At 38.6% G+C, this 15,144-nt stretch overlaps 2 protein-coding genes and 1 long non-coding RNA gene across 5 annotated transcripts in view; 2 read left to right on the forward strand and 1 right to left on the reverse strand.

The window, feature by feature from the left end:
• The first annotated feature begins 491 nt into the window (after window positions 1–491).
• On the forward strand, window positions 492–1,280 carry LOC136262367 (uncharacterized). The gene is made up of 2 exons (XR_010704183.1): window positions 492–574; window positions 641–1,280. It is a non-coding gene; the product is annotated as an uncharacterized lncRNA (long non-coding RNA).
• A 4,720-nt stretch (window positions 1,281–6,000) lies between these two features.
• On the reverse strand, window positions 6,001–13,422 carry LOC136260457 (retinol dehydrogenase 11-like). Its single transcript, XM_066054184.1, has 8 exons — window positions 13,219–13,422; window positions 11,403–11,580; window positions 8,771–8,805; window positions 7,656–7,847; window positions 7,155–7,229; window positions 7,033–7,108; window positions 6,791–6,920; window positions 6,001–6,355 (listed from the first exon to the last, which is right to left on the reverse strand). The coding sequence occupies exons 1-8, from the start codon at window positions 13,375–13,377 to the stop codon at window positions 6,073–6,075; spliced, it is 1,128 nt and encodes a 375-aa protein (XP_065910256.1). The 5' UTR covers window positions 13,378–13,422; the 3' UTR covers window positions 6,001–6,072.
• Window positions 13,371–15,144, forward strand: part of LOC136260455 (tyrosine-protein kinase Mer-like) — a 32,509-nt gene continuing 30,735 nt past the window's right edge. Inside the window, exon 1 of one of the 3 annotated variants that reach the window (XM_066054183.1) lies at window positions 13,371–13,503. The gene's annotated coding sequence lies outside the window, so the exon portion shown is untranslated. Of the gene's footprint in view, window positions 13,505–15,144 lie in introns of all 3 variants that reach the window. The other 2 variants (XM_066054180.1, XM_066054181.1) reach the window with 2 other exon arrangements.

The following is a 15,144-nucleotide window of genomic DNA, read 5'->3' on the forward strand; positions in this document are numbered from 1 at the left end:
GTTAGCCTATTAGAGTATCTCGATCTTGTACGCCTCCAATGCTGATCCAGGTCCTTGTTGCATAAACTTTAGCATAAATCCACTGATAATACCTTGGAAAAATGTTTATAAGGTGGTTTTATGAGTATTTGTATTATTAGTGATCATATAATTATGCTAAGACAAAATTTCATTATAATGCTCAGCATATTGATCAAGTTAAGCCTAAATATGAAGGGGGGGGGGGGGGGGCTTCAGCCCCCAAAGCCCCCCCTCTGGATCCGCCCCTGGCCGATGAGGTTGAAGTTGCACATAGAGTCACCGTCGGTGGGGTCTATTCTACGGAACGGAACGGAACGGAACGGAACGGAATGATGGACTAAACTGCGGAACGGAATGCTTTCTCAGATTGAAGCTTGCAGCTTACCATTGCTGTACAAGTTATCAGTGGTACTTCCAGCAGGTAATCAAACGTACCCCAAGAAAGATAAAACGAATTTAAGGATCGATTGTGGGTTCTTGTTGGTTGTCATTAGTAACGAAGTACGAATTGTGGGAATAGCTGACTCAGTGTGTTCATCTTCGGATATATCAAGTAGGGAACTTAATGCATGACTAGTTTTTACTAGTATGTGAGTTATTTTTACTTACTTGACTTTAGAATGTACAGTCTGAGGCCCAGCCTTTCTAATCGGCATAAATCAGTATGTGTATAGCTACACTACAAAGGAAACAAGTATGGTAACAAGCTGAATCAACTCAGTCTAAGCAGAATATAAAGGAATTTTGTGCAGTGTGTGAGGAGCAAACATTCAGATACCTCAAGGAGGCTATATTGTGTGAACATCAATGATTCATTAACAGAGTAGTGGACTATTGTCAGATATCTCAGCCTGAGTACTGAGCTGAATTCTGGCTGGGGTCTATTTTACAGAATGGAATGCTTTCTGAATCAACTTGCAGCTTGGCTAGCTGCTATCATTGCTGAAATTGCTTTTTATCAGTGGAACCTCCAGGAAAATGGAATAGGATAATTATAAAACATTAATTAAGTGATTGTTTAGGTAATCATGACTTTATTCAGTCTAATAAACAGAATATATGGTTGATTGAGTGAGGTATCACTTTCAGAATGTTCAGATGACCAGTGATGAGATGCATGGATTCATTGAATTTTTGTTGTGGTTGGAGACATTAAATATCCAAAAGCAAACTGACTGTATAATATTAATTCACTTTCTTTATATTTTCTCAATTTTGAGCCTGTATACAAATAATTGAATTTTCCTTGTCAATAGAAATCCTAGAATAAGATGGGAGAGAAACTTATCTTTGTTTACCTATACTGTACAACCAAGAGTTCGTAATACTGATTTGTATGGGGGAGAGTGTCTAACTCTCAGTATGGCCTGTACAAACACCCTGCGTAAAGTTCACCTTTCATCAAATCAACACCTTTACTGGGGGATAGAAAACTGTTGATTAGTGTTGCTGAAGAAGGTAAAGCCTTTGTTCTGAAATAAGGCTGAGGTGTTACTTTAAGTAGGGTGTTTGGTGAATGCATTCAAGTTAGACACTCTCCACCTTATTATGAACTCTTGATACAACTTCAAAGGAAAATGAAGAAAACATACAGATGAATCAATAAAATCACTACAGTAAGGTGAATTACAGACTAGTGAGATCTTGGTTAATTAATGACAGTGGTTGGAGATTAAGTGTGGTAGCTTCTTGTTCTAGAATATGTTGCAAAGTGGAAGTACACATCAAAATGGGATATCAATTTCATTATGAAAAATTTGTATACATAAATAATCTAGCATTACTATTTCATTTGTCCTCCACTTAAACATGCTACAACAGTACTAGTGTCAGTACATTGGCAGTGAGTCTACCTTGAAATTTCAACTCTAGAGTAGATCCAACACAGGACAGACCGCACTGTAACAAATACATGTGATCCCATTGTAATTTCATGGACCAGCTGGACTGGGAATCACTTGAAAATAGACGAACAAATTTAACCGGTTTTGTTTGAAGTGAAGCATGTGAAATGTTACACTTAAGAAATCCTAGGATTCTTAGGTGGTATGTAATTAATGTGAGTGTTCCATTTCAGGTCTGACTAGATACATTGAAAATTACACACACATCCTGGTCCAAATCACGTTTGCCTGGTGGCTACGGGCATGGTTTCACATGCAGCTTATAATAGAGATTTGGCTGATCTTGGAGTTTTGGCATTTAGCCTGATTCAAGGCTAGCAGTCAGACACATCCTTGAATTGTGCAACAGATAAAATCAGCTCACTATTGAATACGGCATTAGTCCACTGCACCAGCTGTTAATATATAAATAACTCCATGCATACACTTCAGTGATGTTTGCAGAATATACCCTCCTTGCGGTCTGCCAAAATATTTGCTCCTCACACACTGCAGAAAATTCTTCAAGTTTTAATTCAGCTGGCTCTTTCCTGTTACCAGTATCTTCCTGCTTGCTTTATTTATGACTTGTGACTTGAAAGACCGGCCCAGACTGTTTTCTAAATAAGAAAAACAGCTCACATAAAGTTCCCTTCCGTATGGATGAACATCACTGATACAGCTCATCCCACAATAATACTTCGTTACTAATGACAACCAACAAAAACCCACAATCGATCCGTTAATTCTTTTTATCTTATGTTTAATCACCCACTGGAGATGCCACTGCTAACTTATAAGGGAGGTTTCAGCAATGGTAAGTTGCAAGCTTCAATTTGAGAAAGCGTTCCGTTCCGTGGTTTAGTCCATCATTCCGTTCCGTTCCGTTCCGTTCCGTTCCGTAGAATAGTCCCCACCGTCACCGTCATACATAGCTTAACAGGTCACGCAGTCGTTCAGTCTTACAACTGCATCACTGCATGTGTAGGAGTTGACCATGAAACCCAAAGTATGCACTAGTAGGCGTCACCCAGTAGGCGTCACCCAGTAGGCGTCACCAAGTGACGGCGGGGCGCTGAGATCGATCAGCTGATCCGCACGAGGCTGATTTCTTCCCTCGGGCTAGATGGTCTGCCCTTGCCACCACCCCCAGCACCAGTTGGCATGTGCTGGACAACTGTTAGAAGATAAAAGAGGTTGGACTCAGTAGTCCCTGTGCCCATCAAAGGCTCATCTCTGGTCTGGCGTAGTATGCGGTGGCGTTGCAGTGGCGGTCATGTCGGATCCAAGAGGGAAGGGGAGCAATTGCACCCCCTCATCCACAATACACATTACACTGTAAATTCAGAAGTATGAAGTTCATACTAATAGTATATGCTCCCTGCAGTCACTTAGTAGCCATGATGTACATACTTCAGAAGTATGATCTTCATATTAAGTGACCGCAGGGAGCATACCATTAGTATGAACTTCATACTTCTGAATTTACATTGTAGAGTCATTCACAATAACTACTTGAATTAATACTGGTGTAATGATGTTCAGCAAAAGTAACTCAGTGGTGGACTCGCTCAAATCAAAGAAATGATTATTCAGTTCATGCAAGATTGAGATAGCTTCTCTAATAGAACAGTCAGAGACTCAAATGGAATGTTCACCACAGGCATGCAATTATGGAGGTTCTTTCAAGTGCTTCCCATTTGCAAAAAATCTAGAATGCCCATAGCATGCATGGTGCTGCACTGCAAATGCTAGTTTTTATACTGATCGAGTATTAATTGGCTGTCCTTTTATGTACACAAGGGTCACACTGTAAACTAGCTATACTCATGGAAATCACCACTGTCATTTATATCCCTACAACAAAGACCACTAAAAAGCATTTCAGGTAGTCGGACATTTAATCCCTAATTCAGTCTATATTCTATATTCCATGACTGAATTAGAAATGTCTACTACTCTGGTATGTCTTCAAGCGTAGGCTTTTTTTGCTATGATCCCTAATTAAACTTAAAAGTCTTAATTTTTCCTTAATATATTATTGTATAATTGCGCTAAAATACTGAGGCTGCACTAGCACCTTGCAATTTGACACCAACATGTTCCAAAAGATTTTTTGATCTGCATATTTTCACCAGCTACTGTGATTATCCTGTGCTCCAGAGCAAGAAATAAAAAAGCCATCCACCACTACTGCGGTTCTAAGAGACCTTGCACAACAACAAAACAAGCGAAAATCAAGTGCACAAGATTTCGTCCAATCAAATCAATTCATTTTTGAAGTTCAAACAATAATTACCACACGTGACATCTTGTTGTTGTGCAAGGTCTCTTAGAACCACTGTACAACCACCTATAAATTAAAGTGATGATAGAGCTCACATGACTGCTTGCTCCAAACTGTTTATGTGGTCACAAAACATACATGTCAATAAAACTGCATGCATTTTGTGTGTTGTGGTAGTTGAATCTACTCAAAAACTATGCTTGTAAGCCGCGTGAGTAATAAAACCAAAAATCAGTTAAACCAGACTTAGAAACCTTTTCTTAAGCCAGGAGTGCATAATTGCCACTAAGCACCTTGTAGCACTTATTCATTGTATGATGAACTACATGCATCATCATGTAGTGACTGTATAATGGGTACGTAGTATATAATATCTATGGTATAATGAATGTCATGGCCGAGATTTGTCTCTACAGCAGAGAAGCCATCAAAATTGTTATTCATCACGTTACATATTTAGTTAGCACTTTGATGGTTTTTATGTGTAGGTATATAGACTGTTTACACTTAAATGCATAGTTTAGAATTTTAAAGGAGATCAAGCAAACTGATATCAATGACAGACAGGTACCACATATAGAAGAACCTGTAATTATAAAATAAGTAAAATTTGTATAATGATTGCTGGGCTATCCACAAAAAGTTTTGATTTACACTGCTATTTGAGGACAAGCAAAGAATGAGCGATCCTTGAAAATAATATACCTCAAAAATTGTACTAGTGGTTTCATTTTGTGCAAGCACTGGCACTAGCAGTCAATTAGTGGGAACCACAAAAATACAGAGGTGTGCTTGTGTAATTCCTTATATAGGAATCCCTGTATGGCTGCTGTCCTGCTTCACAGACAAATTATGCAAACTGACCATGTGCTTTGTCACAGTTTTGCTCATGACACAAAATAACAGTTTTTAGGATGGAAAATCTCAATACATAGCTCTTGTACCATTTTTTTTTGTGTTCTATTATAGCTTATAGGTTCTCAAAATTCAGCGATAAAACTGTTTAGAGCTGCATACACCTGCTGTATGTTGGGATCAAATTTTTAGTGAGAGTTTGTTAGGAGGGAGTTTAACTACATTTACATAGCATAAAATTATTGCTGTTGATCTGCTTATGATCTCCATGATGTAATGTATAATTGGTGTCAATTGCAAGTGCCTATTAGTAGTTACTAATTTCTCTGTCTTACTAGCATAATTCATGCAGTTATTGGGTAAGCAATTCATTTGTGTGAGAAAGTTTATGTTCATGTTGGCTAAAATATAGCCATGTTTTCGGTGATTGTAGTCTTTTCCACATGCAACAATTCAAACGCAAAAGTTGTGTCAACCTTTCATTGTATGCTTTCTTTAAAAAAGGTACAGTTGCAAACAGTACACTGCCAAATAACCTACTGCGGACTTGCTTTTAACTATTTTGTAGTGGTCATATGGAGGGGCATTCTCCATACCCTACTGTGGCCAATAACAAAATCTTTTAACACAGTGAAGCTGAAATGGACTATACAGATGCCTGCACTATGCCTAGAGTAAATGTAAGAGTGATAATCATCGCATTGTAATTAAACTGTGAATTTTGTACAATGAATAGATTCTAGTCCTGCAGTATCGTATGCAGCTGTAGGCTCTGCTCCAATTCACTTGATTTATTCTCACGACAAGGCATTTAACTTTATATACTCTATTCATTTTTTTAATGAACTATTTTACATGGTGCTTTTCACTAAATCTATTTATAAATGGATAATCTCTTATCCTTAGTATACCGCATCAACGCTTCACAATATGCTTTGACCCCCTGCAACTGTAAATGTTAGCTAGTCTACCTTCATGATCACAGTTTACATGGTCACTATACTCATGTATATATTAATTCCGTGTTTACGAATTTTCGACAGTAGCTTTTGTGGTGTCTGATGTTTTGTGTTCAGTATCTTTTGTGGTCTGATGTTCACCTTCTGGCGGTTTATCGTCAGGCTTGTCTTCACTATCTGTCGTAGTTGTTGGTTGGTCATCTTCTCCATCATTGTTACCAGAATCTTGTTTGGCTGCTGTAGATGTTGTTTCTGTACTAGGTGAATACTTGCTCCATATTTCAGACGATATCCAATCCTTTAACAGGTCACAACTGATCTCCCACAACTCCTCTTGGTACTGTTCATTCCTGTACAAAAGATAACGCACAGAGAAACAAGACTGGTTACCTTTCATTTTCACCAATAGTTATTTGAGTGGTATACAATAGTAAGACTTGCTACACTTGGATAATACACATACCACACATATGTACAGCCACAGGCATCAGAGCAAAAAGTTAAGTGGTAAGATTCAGTTTCAGTGTACAAGCATGCAGGAAGCTTAGGGTTCTGCCGAATGGTTTTTGTTTAGTATAGGTTTTGTTCTGAGAATTATGGGCTCATATAATTCTGGAGTATCACTTAATTGCATTACAAGTTTCATGATAGCAGACTAGTGTGTGATTTGGGTTACAAACTTTCTTGAGGGATCATGCCCCAGACCCCTAAAAGGACTATTGCTTCTGTGGCCATGTGAATGAGATAATTGTACAAATGTAGTCAGAGCATTCACAGTGTAATACCTTGCAATATCTGTAGCCTGTTCTGGTCTACAGTTACTATCATAATAGACAGCTTGTTGGGAGTTTAGGGATGGGTTGATAGCACAATTGATGCTAGATACTGCTCCTTGTTGGGGAGTACGTCCTAAACCTAGACACACACACACACACACACATATATATATATATATAAGTAAGCCATACAGTCACACTTAAATCTAAAAGCTGTACATTCCTATCTCTAAAACACCTACAATTATTACCTAATGACATGTAGACTTTAACGAATACTGAGAACCAACGTACATCTTCATAATTTCGTGGGATCTCTGTATTGACCTGATGGTTAACATGAAGCTACATATGTTATTATAATAAAACTCACTAATCCAGGGTGTAATGAAGAAACTGTTATTCCACTACCACTTATTCTTCTCTGGAGAGCAAACATTGTCATGATCTACCAAAATTATAGACTGTCATTTAGGAATAAACTCAAATACTTCATATAGAAACTTTTGGCAACACCTCCTTAAGCTCAAACTTGCACCTTTATTGTTACTTATAGTGGTAAACCCTTATGTGGACAATATTCTAAGGCTTGCCTACACCTCCATGAGCACACAATTGGTCTGTGACATAGTGTAATGCCTGAATTGAATACACTATACACATACGTTTGAGCATTATATTTAGTGCAAAGTGGCATTTGGCTGCATGGTTGGCAAGCTGTTGAGTATGTACGTATTGTCTCGAAACAACATGATTCTAAAAGTCTGTAAGGAAAGTAATTTTTTAGGCCAGTAATCAAGTCCTGTGCTGGGTTTGCCAACCAGTGATGTAATACAATAGTGTGAAGTTATGCATATTGATTATTATCACCTACATTGTAAAGTTTTGAGTTGCCATAAAACTTCATCCTTGAATAGCTAATGTCTCCCTGTAGATTACTAGGGTCCCAGACTCCAAATGATTTTGCTGCACTAGACGATACAAAGACAATCCTCTTGTCTCCATCAGTGTTCATCATACAAGGTAGGAGCTCCAAGCATATCAGAAAGTGTCCAAGATGATTAACCTAATACATATAGAGATGGATATGCAGATCTGTGTGTAGGAGTAAATTAAATATATTCAAGCTTTATAGAAAATGTTGTCTTTACAAGCCTAACACAACCCTGGTGCAGTCCAGAGGAGACCTTAGAATGTGTCCTTACATATGCACACAGCAGCCACATGACTATATCATACAGTATGGTATACTGTATAGTAGGGATCACAAAGGTTTGCACTTTCCCATCTGCCTCACAATAGCTTCACAACGCCTTGGTATTCGCCTTTTTGCATACCACAGTATGTACAATACACGCATCATGGACTTACTTTTATGTCCCATTTCATTTCATTTGCAGTGCAAAGATGTCAATTGGTGGTGGCATGTCAGAGGCTTCAAAAGTTTTCTACCATATAAGAATAAAATTGAAATCATCTGTAATTTTTGTACCATGCCTCCAACAGTACTAAGGTAAGCAGTTTGCTTCTAGGCATACGTCTGGTGCTGTTGATGGGGTGTTACAGAAGTTTACTAATGCTACCAACAAAAGTTAACAAACTCAAAATTAGAAATTTTAGGGACAAACAAGGAGATCGTCATTTGAAGTGTAAATTTAACCCTTGCCTAAGCCATGTTGGGTTATTGGCTAATTAAGAATTAAGTTTGCACTTCATGTGACGATCCTTCTTGTTTAAGCACTTGATATTGTAGCTAATGATCTCTACTAGCTTATAAAGTTCTAATTTCTATTCAGAGTTTTAATCTTACAGTGAAAACTCAGTTATCCGGAATTCCAGTTAATTGAATACCAAGATGGCTGCTCTATTAGAATAATTGGTTGTTCTATTAGAGCACCATTATTTTAGTTCAGATATCTGGGGTTGAATAACTGAGGTGTCCCACTGTTCAATATGTTATATCATATATACAATGAGTCAAAGGCTTACTTGGAATTGACGTTCAAGATTGTCATCAGTTTTACCTACAAACAGAGAAGGCAATCTGAAATGACACTTACCACATTCTTAGAATCTTGAATAAAATAAGAGCAGATACAGTATGTAGTAACAAACTTCATTCCCACATTACCTATGTACATAACTTTAGTAATTAAGACACTTAATGACTAACTAGCTTTTGGACTACCAAAATTCGTCAATTTCAATTTCATCATCTCAAATGTGGTCCTGTGGCTGGTTATATGCACACACATGCACCCACACACATGGGCGGTGGGGGGGGGGGGGTTGGGGGCTGGGGCCCCCCTCGGTTTGCTGAGGGAGTGCTTGGCCCTCCCCCTTGGAATAATATCTCGTTGAAATTATTCTTCTGGAGTGTGGCTGAAAACTGTGAAAAAGATCGATATACTCTAATAGAATGCTCAAATATCCTAATAGAGCAGTCAAAAATGTTCCATAAAACGTGTTCCAAAAAGTAGTCTAAAAACAAAAAACAAATTTTTTTTTGCCTACAGTGGGAATTGAACCACTGACCTCTTACTTGAACGAGTTGGTGTATTACCACTGTACCAAGCATAAGGCTATTTTGAACTATTTATAAATGCTGTATGTTTTTATAACCTAGTAGTCAACATTGCCAAAAGTGCTTTTATAAACTGCAAATAGCCTGTTTTAAATACTTTTGACTAAAAAGTTGGTGATATGCTGCAAAGTGTGCATTCTGGTGAACTTTGAGACATGTAAAACCTAAAAATGGCTACAGCTTAGACCCCCTGCTGCCAGAGATTCTATACTCTGGTCAGCCCCCCTCATATCAACTACTTCCTCCGCCACTGCACACACACATTTGTAAGTAAAGTAACTTGAGTTATATTACCTGTTTTTATAGCGTATTTCATTATATTACTTAGTTACCACAAAAGTAATAATATTACGTAACGCGTTACTCCCAACACTGGTTACAGGATACTGCTGTTCTTTTACTGCTTGTAATAGCTATTGATGAGAATGCATAAATTTGTACCATGAAATGTAGCTAATTGTCTTAATCGACTATAATGAGTGAAAATTATCCCCTAAGGGAAAAAAACTGTAGATCATAGGTAAAGAGCTTATGAGAACTTTTGTCAAAACTTTGAAATGATGCTGTGAATTTAGTTAACATGTGGGCAGTTACCAATTAATGGTAATATAAGTCATTTGACTACCTATGGTGTTAGACACACAAGCTTCTGAACAATTCCGCATTTACAGACCACAACTTAGAATATAATAATCAGTGTTGGGGCAATTACGTTTAAAAGTAACTCGTTACATATTACTTGCAACTGAACTATTTAGTTACAGTTACATATTATCCATATAATAAAGTAACTATAATAATATTACATATGAAATTACTTTGTGTCCACAGCCTTAAGCTGTCACGTGTGAAACTACCACCTTATCACGTGATATGATTGTGTTGTTGGACAATGTGCAAATCTTGGTTATAAGTAAGAAGCTGGTGAATAAGCTTCATTCAGTAGGCTTTGTTACTTCGTTGTGGCTAGGCATTACTCAGTGGATTACTAACAAGATTAGTAATATCGTTACTTGTAGGGCCATCACTATTAAATTCCTTGTTTCCTGTCACCACCCGCATCAATTTTTAGGTAGCTGCACCAAATTTAATTATTTGATATAGATCACGTGTATGCAATATTTCATGATAGAAGGAGGCACAAAGTGACCAAGCTTTTAAAGCTAAGCCCAAACTAGCCCTCAGATCAACCTGAAACGTTTTCAACAAGTTTTTAAAAATGTATATTAAATGGAATTTTCTAATGACTGACTGAGTAACTGACCGATGCCTTCAGACAACTGAAAGACAAGTGTAACTAGATAACGACTAAGGCTACGGGCTTGATGTTTTCACTGTTTGACGTCGCTTCAGCCAGACATGTGCCTTTTGGAATACCACAGTACGTACAATGCATTCTTCATGGACTTACCAGTGTCCTCCTTTGTGTCCCATTCATCTTTGCTGACAGCAAAAGGTGTCAATTTGACGGTAGCAGGTGATGGCATCCCTTCGTAATGGAAATTGTCTATATTTTTTGTAGTGGCTACTTTGATTGTAGAGGTGCCTTTCAAACAGTTCTTGATTCGTAATGCTGTGTAATGGTTTGAACATAGCTGACATGAAGTGTAATGGATACTTCACTTTTCGGATGATAATTGATAGCTGGGGTGCGCGACGCTTTTTGATGTGGTATGCATAGGTTCACCAGTCATAATAATACAAAAAAAAAATTAACAAACAAGTACAAAAATTTGGAGTTTTCAACTAGAGTAGGGACCCTAATACATCGATACTTAAAAAGTACTGAAACAAGCTGGAGTAGTGCACGATAGTAAAACATTAAGAAGTGTTATATCCCTACTGTACTCAAGATACCATAATGGAAATGCACAGTAGGGATATAACACTTCCTATTGATTTAATATCGTGCACTTGTTTCAGTACAATGTGCTATGGTCCTACTCTAGTTGACATTTCCAAATTTCTTTGTGTACTTGTTTATAGAGGTTGTACATTAATAAAATAACACAGTGCAATCCAATTAGATTTCCTCACCATGTGGTACAAGAGCAATCCCAGCATTACATATCAACAAGTGTAGTGGAAGGTTCTTCTGTTTGAAGTCCTCAATAAACTGTTTGGTGGACTGTAGAGATGACAAGTCAAGTTTCATCAGTTCAACTTTTATCTCCTTGCCAGCTGCTTGTCCCTCCTCTTTCATACGATCGATAGCCTGCTCAGAAAAAAAAGCTTGCATAATATATGAGCGTGTGTGATGTGCTAGCTACTTATAATGTCTTTGCAATGCTGGTGGTCAGCATCACCTGTTGTGTATAATTTCCATGGTGATGTTAAGTAACTACATAACTGGTATAAGAATTGTCTACTTTGCTGACCTCTCTTGGTCACTAAGAGTGGCACCTGGATGGTAATCAAGTGTGCCATTACCCCTATGGTAACTGGGGGACACACACACATCATCTTTAGCACTACCCTCATCTGCAACCCCACAAACTGGGAGGCAGGGAGCCCTGAGGAGCCTCCCAATCCCAGACAGGACACAGAACAACATTGTTCCTTACAACATACAGTTTCTACAGCGGCCATTGCAATTACATTGACAACAGCTACCATAGAATTTTACTATAGGCTATATAATGCTGGCAGTTACGTGCATTAAAAAAAAACTTAAACAAAAAAGCAAGAAAAAAAAGTAAACTGAGGTGGGGTTTGAACCCGATCCTTGTATTCATAGTCCATGCTCGTAACCACTGTACCACCAGTGCTGCAGCTACCCACCTCCTTTAGTTTCTACCTTGTAAAGATCATGACTTCTATATATGACAAGAGTGAAGAAGAAACCAAAGCTGAACTCGACCCTAACCCTAAGTAGTATGCCCTGAGTATTCGACTTTAGGGCACAAGACCAGTAGTTTGCCTCAGGTCTTGTACTTTAGGGCATGCGACAAGTAGTTATTTGCGTTAGACGTGGTGTTAAATGATGGGCTAGTGCCAGTAAATATATAGCCGTTCACGTTCATAACTGGTGCCAGCACTATATCCACTTTCTTTAATGCACCTATCAATGTCATGCCCACTCCCAGGTAGGGTGGGGGAATACAGGGGATTTGACAAAGTCTCTTGTCAAATACCTATTAAAATAATAAAGCCCCAAGATGTAGATATCAAATCCCTAGTAGATGTATGGGGATCTCCGGGGGTGGGGCTTAGGTGCATTACTATACTACCTATGCAGCTACGGCCTAAATCAGCATGGTGAGTCCCTGCACCTGGCTGTGCTCTTTTTCAGTCAATTACACATGCATTTTGTATTGCATAAATTACATCCAGCCTGCCTACAAAGCACACAAACAATACTAAACACACAGGAAGCACTGTGTAGTTAAATCATATACTTCGCTCGAAATACTTCTAGCATAGATAGATAACTGAATGGTGAACAGAATTTTTCGGTCATATGCAATGTTCAAATGGATGTGCAATTGACTTTATTCTGTGCATGTGCAATACAATGATTGTGGCACTAGTTTCTTTTCCACATGACCTTTCAAGGGGGTGGCACTCCAATATATCCTGATCTTCGTCCTTGGTCAAAACGAAAGTCAAGTCAAGCAAGAAATTTGCAGTAGATCAAAAGACAAGTTCATTTGTAAAGTGCATACCTTAATAGAATCTCGAATAGAATTTCTTAAAACATAACCGTAATTTTACGAAAAGTTTACAAAAGTTCGGTCTAGATCGAGTCAAGCACGGATTTTAGCGTAAGTCAAGGGTCAAGGCTTCACTTTGACCAAGGACGAAGATCACAGTACAGGGTATATTGGAGTGCCACCCCCTTGCCTGTTAATACCTGTTGGCCTCGCTCTTCTGACCTACACGCGATAATCGTGTGTGCTCCCATAAAAGCAAACGCCTTTCCTGTCTCATAACCGATCCCAGTGTTACCACCAGTGACTACAGCAACTTTTTCCTTGAGGACAATCTCTGGATACGACAACCTCGATCCCATATTGAAACCACGTGATCTAGAGCGTGACAGTCGATCTCGTGCCTAGCCTTGCCCTACGCGGGCCCGGCTGGGACACGAGAGGTCAGTGACTGAGTGAAGCTGTGTTTTTGGAAATTCTTTTCAAGAAGTGAGTGTAGTCACCATTTATGTGAAAATGTTTAATAGTAGATAGCTCATATAGCTGGCTAGTCAACCAGCAAGGCCATGAGGCGTGGAAGGCCTAGCTTGCCTTTCCATGGTTTTTTTTAGTATCTATGCTTATTCGTTGTCCAGTGCTAGTCGGTCAGTGACTGTCACGGTGGGTTTTGTGCAAGATTTTGTGCTAGTTGTTGCATGCACATTATTGTATTTTGATGTCTTCAGTAATATCTGGCAGACACTATCCAAAACCACGCCCACTTTTCGGACGCCATTTTGAATGGGGCCAATTTCAATAATCACTGACTGCACTGCATTGAAATTTAGTGATGAAGAAAGCTCGAACTAAGTGGTATTGTCAAACAATAGTCCATAGAAGCTTTTAATGCTGTAAATTCTTTGTACTGGCTAAAGGCAGGTGATTATCAGGTGTTGAACAAGGCGCGAAGCGTTGACGACACTAATTCCCTTGTTTACCTGTACAAGGAGCGCCTGGATGGTCAGCCGCTACTACGGTTACTATCACTAATAATTTACCGCAGTAATGGATACTAAAATACTATCTGTTTGTTTCGCAGTGCTTCCTGTGTGGGTCAACAAGGCAATTTGGGCTGTCATTGCTTCGCGCCTTGTTCAACCCTGATAACCACCTGCCCCTAACCAATTTACAACCTTGAAGACTTCCACGGCCAATTGTTCAACAATACCCCCTAGTTCGAGCTTTATTCATCATCGGATTTCAATGTAGCGCAATCGTAATAATTGATACTGGCCCCATTTAAAATGGCGGAAAGCTGTTGCTATGACGATTACGTAGTTTTGGATTGTGTCTATTAAGCGACTTCCGAGCAAAAAAATTTTTTATTCACAAGATACACGCGTCTACACTGGAAGCAGGTCTTCAAGGCTTTGTCATCAGTGGAGCGTCAGATAACTTTTAAACCTTTCCCCGGTTCTAGCAGGAATGGCCAGCATGACATCTACTTTCACGTAAAATGTAACAGCTTAATACGGCCTTTTTCATGGTACAAAGTAGGGGCTGGGTTTAACATTACACATAAACCATTGGCAATGAAAATATTGGCTCACCCCAACAATCCAGACGCGAACTTTTAACGAATCTTGGTTATACAAGGCTAGATCGCTCCTTGCTTGAATACTTCAGCTAGTTATACTGTTCGTGACGAACGGTTTACATGATACAAATAATTTTATAAAAATCACTCTTGATCCAATAGTCGCATACCCCGGCTGAGCACTGATTATAAGTGACGTGAGCGCTATATTGCGTGGGCGAGTTGCAATGGAGAAGCAATCCGTTCGTGAATGTTTAATTCATCAACTTTTCAATGGTCAATAAGCCTTATACATCATGCTAATAACACATTTAAACTATTTTGATCACATGATCCGACTTTATACTTTGTATGCTGTACTGGGAGCAGCAGTAGCACAAGACCAAAAATTAAAGGACCCTATTATAAAAATACAATAGTAATCACACGGTCCCATCTAACTACAGTACTGTATAAAAACCACACCTTAACCTCAAAATTACAGCCCATGCATCTCAATTTATTCTGGAAGCATGGATTTAACAAAAAAAAATGGTCATTATAAAACTTTCAA

The sequence above is a fragment of the Dysidea avara genome, chromosome 7 (genome assembly GCF_963678975.1).
Source record: "Dysidea avara chromosome 7, odDysAvar1.4, whole genome shotgun sequence".
NCBI classification, from domain to species: Eukaryota; Metazoa; Porifera; class Demospongiae; order Dictyoceratida; family Dysideidae; genus Dysidea; species Dysidea avara.